The sequence below is a fragment of the Colobus angolensis genome, unplaced genomic scaffold, assembly GCF_000951035.1.
Source record: "Colobus angolensis palliatus isolate OR3802 unplaced genomic scaffold, Cang.pa_1.0 Scaffold11, whole genome shotgun sequence".
In the NCBI taxonomy this organism is placed as follows: domain Eukaryota; kingdom Metazoa; phylum Chordata; class Mammalia; order Primates; family Cercopithecidae; genus Colobus; species Colobus angolensis.
This window is the reverse complement of record NW_012112030.1, coordinates 1,985,962-2,000,205: the sequence shown is the minus strand read 5'-3', so window position 1 is coordinate 2,000,205 and position 14,244 is coordinate 1,985,962. Positions and strand designations below refer to the sequence as shown.

At 51.8% G+C, this 14,244-nt stretch overlaps 2 protein-coding genes across 4 annotated transcripts in view; both read right to left on the bottom strand.

Moving 5' to 3' along the window:
• Positions 1–113, bottom strand: part of GAPDH (glyceraldehyde-3-phosphate dehydrogenase) — a 3,969-nt gene extending 3,856 nt beyond the window's left edge. The window contains 1 exon segment of the mRNA XM_011951854.1: positions 84–113. The gene's annotated coding sequence lies outside the window, so the exon portion shown is untranslated.
• Positions 114–2,929: 2,816 nt separating this feature from the next.
• NCAPD2 (non-SMC condensin I complex, subunit D2) overlaps positions 2,930–14,244 on the bottom strand; it is a 38,265-nt gene continuing 26,950 nt past the window's right edge. For all 3 annotated transcript variants that reach the window (XM_011951874.1, XM_011951866.1, XM_011951883.1), the window contains 19 exons: positions 13,670–13,794; positions 12,425–12,664; positions 11,475–11,649; positions 11,133–11,217; positions 8,751–8,884; positions 8,265–8,397; positions 8,094–8,178; positions 7,850–8,017; positions 7,408–7,580; positions 6,579–6,690; positions 6,376–6,499; positions 6,139–6,294; positions 5,611–5,788; positions 5,429–5,523; positions 4,889–4,969; positions 4,526–4,709; positions 3,729–3,855; positions 3,471–3,626; positions 2,930–3,244 (listed from right to left, as the gene is read on the bottom strand). In XM_011951874.1, the coding sequence (XP_011807264.1) occupies positions 3,159–3,244; positions 3,471–3,626; positions 3,729–3,855; positions 4,526–4,709; positions 4,889–4,969; positions 5,429–5,523; positions 5,611–5,788; positions 6,139–6,294; positions 6,376–6,499; positions 6,579–6,690; positions 7,408–7,580; positions 7,850–8,017; positions 8,094–8,178; positions 8,265–8,397; positions 8,751–8,884; positions 11,133–11,217; positions 11,475–11,649; positions 12,425–12,664; positions 13,670–13,794 (2,617 nt within the window). In that variant the 3' untranslated portion in view covers positions 2,930–3,158. The remainder of the gene's footprint in view (positions 3,245–3,470; positions 3,627–3,728; positions 3,856–4,525; positions 4,710–4,888; positions 4,970–5,428; positions 5,524–5,610; positions 5,789–6,138; positions 6,295–6,375; positions 6,500–6,578; positions 6,691–7,407; positions 7,581–7,849; positions 8,018–8,093; positions 8,179–8,264; positions 8,398–8,750; positions 8,885–11,132; positions 11,218–11,474; positions 11,650–12,424; positions 12,665–13,669; positions 13,795–14,244) is intronic.

Here is a 14,244-nt window from a genome sequence, read left to right as displayed (position 1 = left end):
CGCGAACCCGTCCGGCCCGCGCCCGCCCCTGCGGCCTTCAGGCCCGTCCCTAGCCTCCCGGACTCCTCTCCGCCCGTCTTCACCTGGCGATGCAAAAGAAGATGCGGCTGACTCTCGAACAGGAGGAGCAGAGAGCGCAGGGGGAGGCTGCGGGCTCAATTTATAGAAACCGGGGGGCGCGGCGGCAGGCGGTGACTCTGACCCCGCCTCCCGCCGGGCTCAGCCAGTCCCAGCCCAAGGACTTGAGGCCTGAGCTACGTGCGCCCGTAAAACCGCGAGTAGCTGGGCCCTGCTTTCTCCCTGCTCTTTTTTTTTTTTTTTTTCCCGCAGCCGCCTAGTTCAACTGGGCACGCATCAAGCGTGTGGGCCCCGACGGAGGGGGGAAGGGTCTGAGACTGGCCCGATGGGAGGTGATCGGTGCTGGTTCCCAGGACTGGAGTGTGGGCAGCAGGAGACTAGGGAGTCAAGGACGGGGGCCCTTACACGCACGGATGAAACAGGACTTTGGGAGCGACTGAGATGGGGAATTGGAGCCGGAGCCCTGCACGTCTCGCGGCTGCACGCGGCCTGCCCCCTCCCCTTTCTTTCAAAGGCTGAGAGGCGGGAAAGTTGGGGAACTTCTCCTCGAGGCTCTGCGGTAGTGACACCGGAATAGCTGAGGCAAAGGGCTAGGAGGGGCCCGTGGGCCCTTCCCAGCCCCCACTTCCCCCTCCCCATCTCCTGGCTCCTGGCCTCTCTGGGACCGAGGCCTGGGCGGGGCACTGGGCAGTGGGGGCCTGGAGAGGAAGGAGGCTCGGGAGGCGGCTTGAGGGGGAGGTTTCTGCACGGAAGGTCACGATGTCCTGCAGCCCTGTAGCCTGGACCTGATGATTAGGGCAGACAATCCAGGCCCTGTGTGCGCCAGCGGCTCTCCCCGGGCTGGGGCCCCAGGCGGAGGACAGGATGGCTGGTGGGGGCCCAGAGGCCTCCCACAAAGTCACTCCTGGAGACCCGTGGGCTGTGCTGCCTAGGGTGAGAGACAGTGTACCTTTCACTCCATCCAGCCCGGGGCGAAGAGCGGGACGTGAGGGCGGAAGTCCCTCCCCGCCCTGGGACGTGCGGGCGAGCCAGGAGCCAGGGACTCCCCTTCACTGGCTTCGCTGGGGGATATTGAGGGCAGGGTGAGTCAAGAAGAGGGAAAAAGTGGGAAAAGAGGTCTTGGGCACATGGTGGGAACAGGCCCCCTGCCCCTTCCCACAGGGTATCCATTTCTCTGGTAGGAGGGCAGAGGGCCAGGTTTGTGAGTGTGGGATGGGAGCGTGCTGAACACTTGTAAGGAAGGGGGTGGGGTGGGGTGGCCTTGGCCCATCAGCAGGTGCATGGGAGGGGGATCCTGGGCCTCTTTGCTGGCCCAGCATAACCTGATACCAGCCCCCTGCCCTTCTAGCTAAAAGCCGTTTGCTAAGTTTAGCCCGCCTGGTGATAATCTTTGCTTAAAAGGCACCCACAGGACTCCAGTCCTCGTCCCTGCCTTTCTGGGACTGCCTTTCCTCCTGGGACCCAGAACCTGGCCGTGTCTTCGTCTGGCTGCCATTGGCATAGTTGGTGCGGGCTTTTCACAATGACCACCCAGAGCAGAGTCGCAAGAGCAAGGCAAGAGGGTCCTTAATGGTGGAAGGGTGGGGTGGGGGAGTGGAGGAAGCCCCACCTCTGACTCAGCTATTCCTGCAACCAGGACCATTAACCCTTTCCCATCCAGAGCGTTAAGAGCACCTCCATGCTCCTGCACCACCCAAGCGTGATTTGGGGGCGCCATCTTCCCCTCTGCCTCATGCTTGTCATTTTTCATTACTGTCTTCTCCCCGCAAACAGGGAGCTCAGTGCCCAGGGAGCACTACTGACGTAGTGTGCTGTTGTCATGACAGCCGAGGCACCAGTGTGGTCACGACAGCCAGCTCACAGCCTCCGGTTCTAAGGTGACTCAGCAGAGAAGACTTGAGGAGCTGGAGAGGGGTGGGCAGGCTTCGGGAGCAGCCGGCCTGCAGCATAGCCCACGCCCCCTGCAGACCTGGGAACAGTGAGGAATGCGGGAGACAGACCTTGTCTCCTGCAGAGCTGGAGGGGATCATGACCTGACCTGCCACCAGCCTGGCCCAGTCTGCTGCCAGCCTTTGGAGATGGGATTAGGGAACACGAGTGGGGGTGGGGTGAGGCACACAGAGGAGAGCAACCCTTGGTCTAGAGCAGGTTTTCTCAACTGTGACACTATTGACATTCTGGGCTGTGTAATTCTTCGTTGAGGGGCTGCCCTGGGCGCTGCAGGGTGTTTAGCAACATCCCTGGCCTCCTCCCCCCAATGCTGGTGGCATTCTTCCCCCACAGGCTAGGACAGAAAAGGCCCCAGGTGTTGTCAAATGTCCTCTGGCAGGCACAACTGCCCCCGTTCAGAAGCGCTGATCTGGAGCCGAGGCACTGCATAATTCTCCCCAGAGGCTGGCTGGTCACTGTGCAGGGTCCGGAGGTTGAGAGGGGAAAGGTGGCAGTGACGGGGCAGGAAGCTCATCTGCCATCCTGGGACAGGCCCTAGTTCTCTGGGCTCACTCATCTCTCTGCACTGATAACCCTCTCTCTGCTGCGTGAATCTGGGCTAATGTGAAAGATGAAACAAAAGACAAGCTTAGGAAAAAATGTCTAAAAGTATATAAAAACATTTATTCATTAGAAAACAAGGAGATTGGCAAACATATTCCAAAGTGAAAGCAGCTCAATGCAGTTCAATTAGGCTAATTTAAGAGAAAGGCCTTGCATTTTAAAGATCATGTATGTATTTTTTTTTTTTTTTTTTTTTTGAGACAGAGTTTCACTCTTGTTGCCCAGGCTGGAGTGCAGTAGGGTGATCTCAGCTCACTGCAACCTCTGCCTCCTGGGTTCAAGCGATTCTCCGGCCTCATTTTAGTAGAGACAGGGTTTCTCCACATTGGTCAGGCTCGAACTCCCAACCTCAAGTGACTCACCTGCCTCGGTGTCCCAAAGTGCTGAGATTACAGGTGTGAGTCACTGCACCCGGCCAGTTTTTTTTTGTTTTTTGTTTTTAAAAGACAAATATTTTACAAGGGAAACAATTCGAATTCCAGGTGACCCTACAAGACCCCTGCACAGGGAAGACGGGAGCGTGCTTCCTAGGGTCTGCGCCTGCGGGCCGATGCTCTGAGAATGGGGGTTGTTTTCCTGGGTGTCTCGTCTTCCGTCATCTCTGCTGAAAGATCTATGCAAAGAATTAGAGGAATAAGAAAAAGCTGAGTCACAAAGATGGTGAAAAATAGGTATCAGACAACAAGTGGGGCAATCCCACACCACAGTGCAGAAATAAAATCCAGGCTGTACGGGACAGAGCATCTACACTCAGGCCCCCACAGCGGGTCCCGTGGAAACCAGCCCTCCGCACCCTTGCTGCGCGCCTTCTGGGCCGCGGACAGGCGGGAGCATCATACCTTCCTCACTGGACTCATCGCTTGAGAAGACAACTTTGGGTTTCTTTTTGGAAGCTCGCTGCTGGGTGTTTGGATGCCGACGGGTAGTACGGCGGGGCTCTGGTGTGACAAAGTCATTGTCTGAGGCTGTAGAAGCCAGAGGTTGGTGCCTAGAAACTAGAAAAGGCAGGAAAATGTGATTTAAAAAAGAAGAAGAGACAAATCACTGCAGGAGGGGAAGGCCCAGTCGGTCTCGCCAGTACAGCCTGCCTCACGCACCAGTGGATGGTTTCTTGGCTGATGGGGCTCTCTGGCTACCTGCTTGGCCAATCTCAAGCTCGTCGATTCCATCCAAACCTCTGGTATGACAGGCCCGAAGCTTCTGCTCAAATTCATCTATTACAGCCTGGAGGGAGAAAAGGAGATTAAGAGCGGGCCTGAAAACAGTTACTTCTGATTAAAAAGAAACAAGGCCATGGAAGACATGGAGGTGATACATTCTGGAAAAGACAAAGCGATGGCAACAGTAGAAAGATCAGGGGTTGTGGGGACAGAGGGATAAACAGGTGGAGTGCAGGGGATTCGTAGGGCAGTGAAACTCTTCTGTATGATACTGCAATGGTGGGTACGTGTCATTACGTACAGTGAACCCCAATGTAAACCATGACTTTGGGAGATGAGGTGTTAACGTAGGTTCAGCGTAACAAATCTACGTCCCCGGTGCGGGGTGCTGGCGGCGGGGAAGGCTGTGATGTGTAGGAGCAAGGGGTGGATGGGGACCCCCTGTACTTTCTGCTCAGTTTTGCTTTGAACCTAAAACTGCTCTGAAAAAGAAAGAAAAACTAAAACAAACAAGAATTGGATGAGACACTGCTTTGGTTGTGTTTTTGGAATAATAAAAAAAGAACTGGAGACAGAAAGATCTGGTCTTGGGTCACTCTGGCAATTTGGTTGCAACCAAGCTGGGGATAAGTAGGACGGGAACGCGACTGCAAGAGCTGGAGGCTGCCCAGGGTCGGCAGATGTCTCAGCCAGCCCGGATCCCGACAGGCATGGAAGTGTCCCGCACTGCTCACCTTGCTCTCAGGCTTGGCCCAACGTCGCAGCTTGCCCACAACGGACAGAAAAGCACTGAAGATGGACTCATCTGACAGTTTGTCTCCAAAACAGTCAAAATTGTCAAGCATCTTGCGGAGGCCTCGCTCTGTGAGGGGCAGCAGTGACACACAGTAGGCCAGGTCTCGCTGCTGCCGCTCAGTTCTGCAGACAGGAAGGGCTTTGTGAGGAACCGCGAGATCCAGCCAGTAAAGGCTCAACCTTCCCCATCAGCCTTCCCAGTCCCAGGGATGCCGTGGTGCTGGCAGGGAAGGGGTGGGGGATGGACCTTCTCCCCTGCAGGGCCCTGCTCAGTACAAAGAACCCTCAGGGAGGGCAGATACCGGGCTGTGCGGAACCGCTGACACAGCTTTTCCACCAGGCTCTCTGTCTGCTTGTCCTTGGTGATGTAGGAGAGGAGCTGTCTGCAGGAAGGGGAGATGGGGATGTGCGATGGCCCAGGGCCAGCTCTGCCATCCACCAAGACCAACCCTGGACCCTCCCCCAGCCCCATCTTCCCTGATGTTCTCTGCCAGGGCCTCTGCCTCACCCCTCCCCTTCAGCAGAGTCCCATTCAGCAGAGAAGGACCCCCCACCTCAGGAATTTTCACTGTGAATGGACATTAACAGGAACAGCTGCTCGGTAGTGAGTGCTACTGTATGCCTGCCACCATCTTAGGAACTTTATCTTATTTAATATTTTCAAGAACTAAGGGTTAAGTATCATCAGCCTCAGAGGAAGAGGAAATAGGCACAAAGAGGCTAAGTTATTGCTGAAGGCAGTACAGCTAAAAAGTAGCCGAGGTGGAATTGAAATACAGGTGTGTCTGATTCCTAAGCCTGTGCTATGTGGAAAATGTGCCCCAGGGCCCGGGGAACAATACTTCATGATGGTGTGGAAAGGCTCTTCCTCCACCCCCAGCTCGGGGTCTGACAGGCGGCTGATGATATCTGGAAGGAGATTATAGATTGCGTTGCCCTGTAAGACAGAGAGAGCGTGTTAAGGAGATGAGGTGACCGACGTATTCGCTCTGCAGCAAGCCCTCAGTGCCTCGCTGCCTCTCACCTTGTGGGAGAGCTCGTTGAAGAAGTTCTTGGCCAGGGCAGCAATCTGAGGCTCAGGGTCGATGAGTAGCACTGCCATCTCGCTGACCTGCCCCTTCACCTTCACCATGTCCTTGAGGATCAGGTGGGTCATCACCAGCCCCGCTGTTTTCCGCACTTGCTGAGCAGGGTCCCGGAGGCTAGGAATGGAATTGCGGGTCATGGGGACCGAGACCTCCGGACTACACCCTAACACTGGTAGAAAAGGCCCTCAGCCGGAATAGACCATCCCATGCTCCGCCACTCCAGAAGCAGCCAGAAAGCTGTCTAGAGTTGAAAGCTGGAGTAGGGGAAAGAGGTGAAGCTTCTAACCAGAAGTGTCAGTCCCACTGGGGTGACTCTTAGCCAGGGGCCTGTACAGGTCAAGTATCAAGCAGATGTTCGCAGTGATGCCAAAGCCTAGGGGAAGAGCCCTGGTGATTCTCACACTGACTCTGAACAGACTCTGGATCTCTTGGGAACTGCCACCACGTTGTGAGGGGTCTCTTACCGAGCATACAGATGAGGAGTCCAGGGGTCCACCAGATTGGGAAAGCGGATGGCCAGATCCCCAGTGGCAACCATGAGGTTAGACCGGACAATGGGAAGTGGAGACTTTTCCAGCATGGTGAACAGAAGACGAAGCTGGGAGTCACAGAAAGTGGCACTAGGAACAAGAAGAGGATCATCAGGGAAGCCACTTCATCCCCATCTTCCTTGAGAAGGTGGTACCAACCCCACGGCCTACCTGATCATGCAGAACTTGCCAAGGGCAAGTGAAGCAGCTGCAGAGAGGTCTGGGTTGCTATAGAGGCCTGGGTTGTTGCAGACTTTAAGCAAGAGTGGAACAAAGGCAGCCAGTGTCTGTTTGCCTGTTGGAAGAGTAACTGCAGGTTTGGGACAGGTTATCTCAATTGGGAAGAAACTGCTGAGTGCAGCAAGTTTTCTCACCATCCAACAGTTCCATCTCGCAGATGCCGCGGATGAGTTCTGCCTCTGTGTCATCTGCTGTTGCCCCAGCCAGCCCCAGCTCCTCCTCCATGGTGGTCTCAGAGCTGGTATTCTAAAGGGAAGGAAGGCGGGGATCATGGATGTGCAGACATCATTTCTGATTCCAGCCCATACTTTATTTGGCATGAACAATGTGAGGAAGGGCAAATTCTACAAAACCATTTAGAGAATTGTCAAATGTGTCTGTAGAGAGAAAGGATTCCTGAATTAAACAGGGAAACAATGAGGTCCCCATTTGTTTTTAAGTTGCCAAAGCGTGTTTCTACACCTCTTCCTCGTGGAACACACCGTTTCCTATGTATGGTAAACCGACGGATCATGCCAGACAACGGGTCAAAGTCACAGAGGTCAGACTTTTCTCCAGTGCTGCAAGGCTCTGTGTCTTATTTGTCTGCAAGACATCACTGCCTCTAGTGGAGAGAACACAAGGCCCCCTCCCGGGCCAGGCCAGCAATGAAGGCTGATGGAAAAGGCGGGCGGGTATGTGCGTGTTCTAACTGTTCTAACAAACCCTGCCTCAGACAAAAAGCCTCTATCTTATGCGGAGGTGTCTAACTCCACACTCTGCATTGACCTGGATCTTTCCTTCCTGGGGGATCACTGACAGTTTCATCATTGTTCACACGGACGTTTCCTAGGGAAGTGGCCACAGAGACGCAAATTCTTCGCTTCATGTAACAGCAGAGGAGCAGACTGCCGGGAGGGGATCAGCCCAGCTCTGAGCTGAGGTAATGAGATAATCTGGGAAGGGCTGAGGACATTCACACACCTTCTCCTTGGGATCTTTGGTCTTGTGCTCCTGCTCTTCCCGGAGAACTCGGCGCCGACAGAGCTCTCCACTCACTGCCTGCTCCAAGTGGACCAGCTGCTGCAGAGCCACATCCCCAGCCAGGGACAGCAGGTTCATCAACAGGAAAGTGGGGAGCATTGCGGCGGACTCCTCTAGAGGAGAGGGAGAGGGAAGGCGGGCAAAGAGACATTTTTAAGTCCCATCAAACCTGAATCTGATTTTTACTGATCTTCCCTTTGCTCACGTGCTATTCAAACTAGTGAAGTCAGAGTTGGGGGTGGGAACTGGCCCAACTTCAACTTGGACAAAACGAGACGGTGTACACTGAGGGTCGCTGCAGACAGTGGTGGTGGCAGTGGCTCCTGGCCCTGCAGGGAAACAGAAGCTGGCTGCCGCAGTGGCTCAACCCCTGCCCACTTACTCGGGTCCTCCTGACTGGTTCTCTTCTCTTCTAGCTTCTCCAGGGCCTGTTTTGCACAGCCCTGCAATATCTGGGCACAGATCACTTCGGGGCCCTCTGCCAGTTGGTAAATGAGGGTCACTGCCACCTCTTTGAATGGGATCCACAGTGGGTCTGGGTGGACAAAGCCTGCAGGGGAGAAGGGAGAAGCTGTTCACTGCAACAAAGGGCCCAAATCTGCCCAAGGCCTTTCCCAAGAGCTCACCTTTTGTGACCGTCTCCCGCAGTCGCTCAAACAACCTGTGTTCCTGAGGGAGCCGGAAGGGGGGGTGACGTTTGCCCAGAGAAGGCTGTGGAGAACAAGACAACGTGGGTGTGTGTACAGGGTGGACACAAGGATCTCCACTCTCCTTAGTTTGGAACCACCCCCACATACCTTCCTCCTGTCAGAGATGTTGGCAATGGCATGGCACACCTGCTGGGCCAGCCTGTAGTCCTGTGGAAGCTTCTCATCCAGCCCTATGCTCACCAGTGTGTCTAAATTGCTTCCCACAATTTCTGGCTTTCCTCTAGGGGAGGAAGTCACAGAGTGAAAGGCAGTCATGGACTGGACTCGAACGGGGGAGAAAGGACCAACAGGGATAGGTCCCAGCAGCCCACGCGGTGTCTAGAGCCTTGGAACACTATAGCGAGGCTCTGGCGCAAGGCCAGCCCCTTGGGTCCTGCCGCTTTACTGAATCCCACTACTTCTACTAGGCAAGAGGGCTGCTACTCTCACTATTCTCTTTTCCATTTAGGTGGCATTACAACTCACAGCAGAGCTCAGCTGGGCCTCACTGTGACAATGTCACTGAAGGAAAAGGAGCCTTCTCAGAACCTTCCTTTGCTCTCCCACCCCTTTGCCTGAGGATTTGAGCCTCACCGTGCCATCATGCCAAGAAGCATGACAGAGGAACAGCGCTCCAGGGGACAGCAGGCGACCTTCTCGGTGGCCCGCTCCCACAGCAACTGGGTCACTGCTGGTTTCAACTCATCGTTCCGCACAAACTCACAGAGCTAAGGAGAAAAGAAAAAGGGCTCAAGCCAAAAATGAACAATTCCTTGATCTTTGGTCTGCTTTTCTGAAGATGATATTGAGAACCTGAAGTAGAAAAAAGTAATACTTAGGAATGGAAAAAGAAAGAGGAGGCTCAAAATGTAAGGCAGGGGTTTGAGAGGCACTTCTCTTTCCATTCTCTGCTTTTCTACTCCCATGGCTCCAAAACTATTTTATTCAAGTGACATATCGAAACTGACCTTTTGAGTTCCATGTGGGTCCATAGTTCTAAGTCTGGAGATTTCGAACAGGTTTTCTTGCCGTTATCACAAACTCAACATGTCTAACATGGAAGCCATCATCCTTCCTTGCTTTTCATTTTGCCAGTGGTATCAACACTCTATCAGTTACATATGCTTAAAATTTCAGTCACCTAATTTTTTTACAAATCAGTCACTATTTTTCCTTTAAAAATTTGTCTTCAGTTAAGCCCATTCTGTCGTGATTTCTCCAATCCCCAAGTCCAGCCCCTCGTTACTGCAGCAGCCTCCACCGGCCTTCCTGTCCCATGGGTTGGTCTCAGCCTCTGCTTCCCCACACCACTTCTGCTGCACCCCAGTTTGCAGCTGCTCTCCCCTGCCTCTTGTAGGGCTGTTGCCAGTAACTGGCCTATGACATCGTGGCCAATCACCACCACCAGGCTCTTTTCTTTTCCCCAGTGAGGAGAAAAATGTGGCTGGCAGGAGCACTCTTCCCAGCGGGAGCTGGAGGTCAGTGCCACCTCCACTCTCTGTGCCCACAGTGCAAACGCTACAAAGCAGAATGGTCTCACTCAAATGCTGGGTGCCTGGCTAACACAGTTAAAGTCCTAGACTCCTGAAGTCATTCAGGGACTTTCACAGTTTAGTTCCAACTACATTCACAACTTTCTTACCTTTTCCAGATAATTTTTATTTTTATTTTTTGAGACAGTCTCCCTTTGTCGCCTAGGCTGGAGTGCAGTGGTGCGATCTCGGCTCACTGCTACCTCCACCTCCTGGATTCAAGTGACTCTCCTGCCTCAGCCTCCCGAATAGCTGGGACTACAGGTGCCCACCACCACACCCGGCTAATTTTGTTGTATTTTTAGTAGAGACGGGGTTTCGCCATGTTGGTCAGGCTGGTCTCGAACTCCTGACCTCAGACCTCAGGTAATCTGCCACCTCGGCCTCCCAAAGTGCTGGGATTACAGGCATGAGCCACCGCGCCCGGCCTTTTCCAGATAATTTGAACCAGAACACAATCTTCTTTGTTCTACAACGTGAACTGTGCTTTTTCTTGGGTTCTGTTTGAAATGCCCTCCCTCCTTGCTGATTCTCTAAATCCTACTCATCTTTCGAGACCCAGCTTAAGTCCTACCATCTTCAGGAAGCTTCCTTGACCATCTTACCCCAAACCGCTCTCTTTCCTACTCTGTACCCCTCAGTAGAACATAGAAGTTAAGAGTACGTTTTCTAGAGCTCTTACTGCCCGAGTTTGAATCTTAAACTTTGCCACTAACTAACTGTAACCAGCCAAGTTCAGTAACTTCTCTGTGCCTCAGATTTCTTATTGTAAAATGCAGGTAATACTACCTCACAGGGCTGTCGCTGAGGATTAAACAAGTTACTGTGAGTAACATGTGAGTGCCTGTCATATATGAAATACCATATAAGTGATGTTGTTATGTTATTGCTGTGACAACCATTACCTATATGACTTATTCTGGCACTTTATTATCTACCTACTGCATTGTTCTATAAATGTTCTGTGGTTTTTGACTACTAACTAGACTGTTGGTTTCTTTAAAGTTGGGAACATGAAAGCAAATAGTCTTATACTTCTTTCTGGGGCTAAGTAAATTGCTAAATACATAGTAATAACTCAATAATACTTGTTGCCAGGCGCGCTGGCTCACACCTGTAATCCCAGCACTTTGGGAGGTTGAGGCGGGTGGATCATGAGGTCAAGGGTTCAAGACCAGTCCGGCCAACATGGTGAAATCCCGTCTCTACTAAAGACACAAAAAATTAGCCGGGCATGGTGGCACATGCCTGTAATCTCAGCTACTCAGGAGGCTGAGGCAGGAGAATCGCTTGAACCTGGGAGGCAGAGGTTGCAGTGAGCCGAGATTGCGCCACTGCACTCCAGCCTGCGCAATAGGGCGAGACTCCATCTCAAAACAAAAAAACAAAAAACCCCAAAAATACTTGTTGAATGAATAAAGAAGGAGAAAGCAGGAAGCCTTACAATTTCCTCAAGACACTGAATGGTCCCAACCGAGGCATCCACTAGCAGCAGAGAGAGATTCTGAATCAAAGCCTGGGCCTTGGCTCTGTGGGAACAGCAGAGATCAGCGGTCATTATAAGATTGGGAAGCTGAACTTGGCCAACAGTGATTAGGGTTATCCCACCAGTGTTAAATAACTGCTCTCCCTGGAAACCGAGCCCCACCCTAAGCCCCATTATGATGGACTGCCTATGGATCTGGAACTCCTTGGGAGAAGTGCACCTCTTCCTTTAGGAGACAAGGAAAGTCCTGTGAGAAGCTGACCTTGGAAAAGTCAGCAAAGGCAAAAGTACCCCATATACCTGGCAGAGTCCCCTTTGGGGTTGAGGTAGAGTTGGCGGAAGGCATTAAGCACAGCTTCCCGGACACCAGGCTCCTTAGACCAGATGAGAGGCAGCATACGGCGCACCCCAAACAGGGCCTGGGGTACCCCAAATTGGAAGACCATCACAAAGAATTCAATCACCTCCTGCACCACTGAGAGAACATGTACAAATGTCACCCATCTACTTCGCAAAACCCCCTCAATACCTAAAGACAGAACCTTTCTGAATGTAGCAAGATGCAAATGGAGGCCTTCCTCATTTTCCCTGAGAATGTCGACTCCTCTTGTAATGCCTTATCATGAACTACTATATGCATTAAAATGTATAAGCTGGAGGAAGCAAATAGAAATAAAGAACCCCTGCCTTTTTTTTTTCTTTTTTTAAGACACAGGTTCTTATTCTGTTGCTCTGGCTAGAGTGCAGTGGCATGACCACAGCTCACTATAGCCTCAAACTCCTGGGCTCAAGGAGTCCTCCTGCCCAGGCTTCCGAGCACCTGGAACTACAAGTGTGTGCCATCAAGCCCAGCTAATTTTTGTTTCTTTGTAGAAATGGGGTCTTGCTCTGTTGCCAGGCTGCTCTCGAACGCCTGACCTCAACCTGTCCTCCTGCTTTGGCCTCCCAATGTGTTGGGATTACAGGCATAAGCCATCGCGCCCAACCGAGAACCCCTGCCTTTTAAAGGAGGAGATAGATGTATCAATAAAATATAGACAAGAACTCCAAGATCCATGGCCGGGTGCAGTGGCTCACACCTGTAATACCAGCACTTTGGCAGGCTGATGCAGAATTGCCTGAGCCCAGGAGTTGGAGACCAGCCTGGGCAACAAAGGAAGGTCCCATATCTATTATTAATAAAAATTTAAAAAATTTTAAAATCCAAAAGAACCCCAAGGCTGTCCTTACAGAAAGGGACTCTGGCTTACCTGTAGTTGTGTTTTCATACATCATCTTGCTGGTAATGCCAATGGCCGCTGTCATCTTCCGGGAGAAGCTGTAGGCATCCTGCAGATACTGCACCAGCATCTCCTGCTTCACCAGTTCATCACTTCCCCTGGACTCCTCAGGCGCCAACGCACTGGGCTTATTTTTACAGACAGTCTGTCCTGTAACCATGTTTCCTACAGACTCCTGGGGATTCTTTTCTTGTGTGGAAGCTGCTGGGCCTAAGGAGTTAGAGAAGTACAGGATGGTTTCTTTCGTTCAAGGGGATACAGGGGACTCCAGTAGCTGTCAACATTCCTGGATATTTACTTATTTATTATTTTATTATTATTATTTTTGAGACAGAGTCTCGCTCTGTCGCCCAGGCTGGAGTGCAGCGACACGATCTCGGTTCACTGCAAGCTCCGCCTCCCAGGTTCACGCCATTCTCCTGCCTCAGCCTCCCGAGTAGCTGGGACTACAGGCGCCCGCCACCTCACCCAGCTAATCTTTTTTGTCTTTTTAGTAGAGACGGGGTTTCACCGTGTTAGCCAGGATGGTCTCGATCTCCTGACCTCGTGATCTGCCCGCCTCGGCCTCCCAAAGTGCTGGGATTACAGGCGTGAGCCACCGCGCCTGGCCTACTTATTTATTTTCCTTCTTTTTTTCTTTTGAGATGGGGTCTCACTCTGTTGCCCAGGCTGTGCAGTGGCATGGTCACTGCTCACTGCAGCCTCAACTTCCCTGGGCTCAGGTGATTCTCTCACTTCAGCCTCCTGAGCAGCTGGGACTACAGGTGTATGCCATCACACCTGGCTAATTTTTTTCGGTATCTCTTATAGAGATGGGGGTTTTGTCATGTTGCTCAGGCTGATTTTGAACTCCTGGGCTCAAGCAATCCTCCTGCCTTGGCCTCCCAAAGTGCTAGGATTACAGGCATAAGCCACTACCTCTGGCCCTGGGTATCTCTTTTCACAATGTGAAGATATGAAATTAGAACTTACTCTAAAATATCTTAATTTCTCAAAAACTATACCTAAAGTCCTCTATGGTCTGGACAGTCACCCTGTGACTATCAATCTTAGGCCCATGGGCTGCTTCTATTCCAGAGCAAAGGCAATGCCAATTCATCTCTGGGCTCTTTAGCACCAGGTTCTGTTAACCAGGCCAATGATGGCATAAAGTAAATGCTCAGTAAATACTAGTTGACATGTGTTATTTATTGACTGAAGAAGGAAAATGATTACCTTTGAAGATAAGTCCTAAGATATTCAAGAGCCTGGTCTCCTCTGACTCCTCTGGGTCTATATGACTGAAGGGTTCGGACTCCTGGAAGTGGCCTGTGGCTTCTCGAGTGAGACTGATGGCCTGCCTGAAAGAACACGAACACCAGCCTGTCAGCACCCAGAAGAATGTCACTGCAGCCTTTCGTAAGAGAGCTTACCTCACGATTCCATCAAGTCCCTGGACCTACTGTCCAGAGAAAAGGAGCACTTAACATGCTTAAAAAGTTGTGACAGCACCTGCTAAGGGGTAGGCTCAAAACACTTTTCCTATTTTTTGTCCCGACTGCTCATCTGCAAACATTTTTCTTATTTCTGAGGCTACAAGGTATTACTACGGTCTTCAAAAAAACTCCAATAAGGCTTTGTAACGTTTTAAAATCATAAACCTACTCCGAACACCTGTTTAAAACTTTTCCTAAGTTTAGAAACACTAAACTTTCTTTTTTTTTTTTTTTTGAGACGGAGTCTCGCTCTGTCGCCCAGGCTGGAGTGCAGTGGCCAGATCTCAGCTCACTGCAAGCTCCGCCACCCGGGTT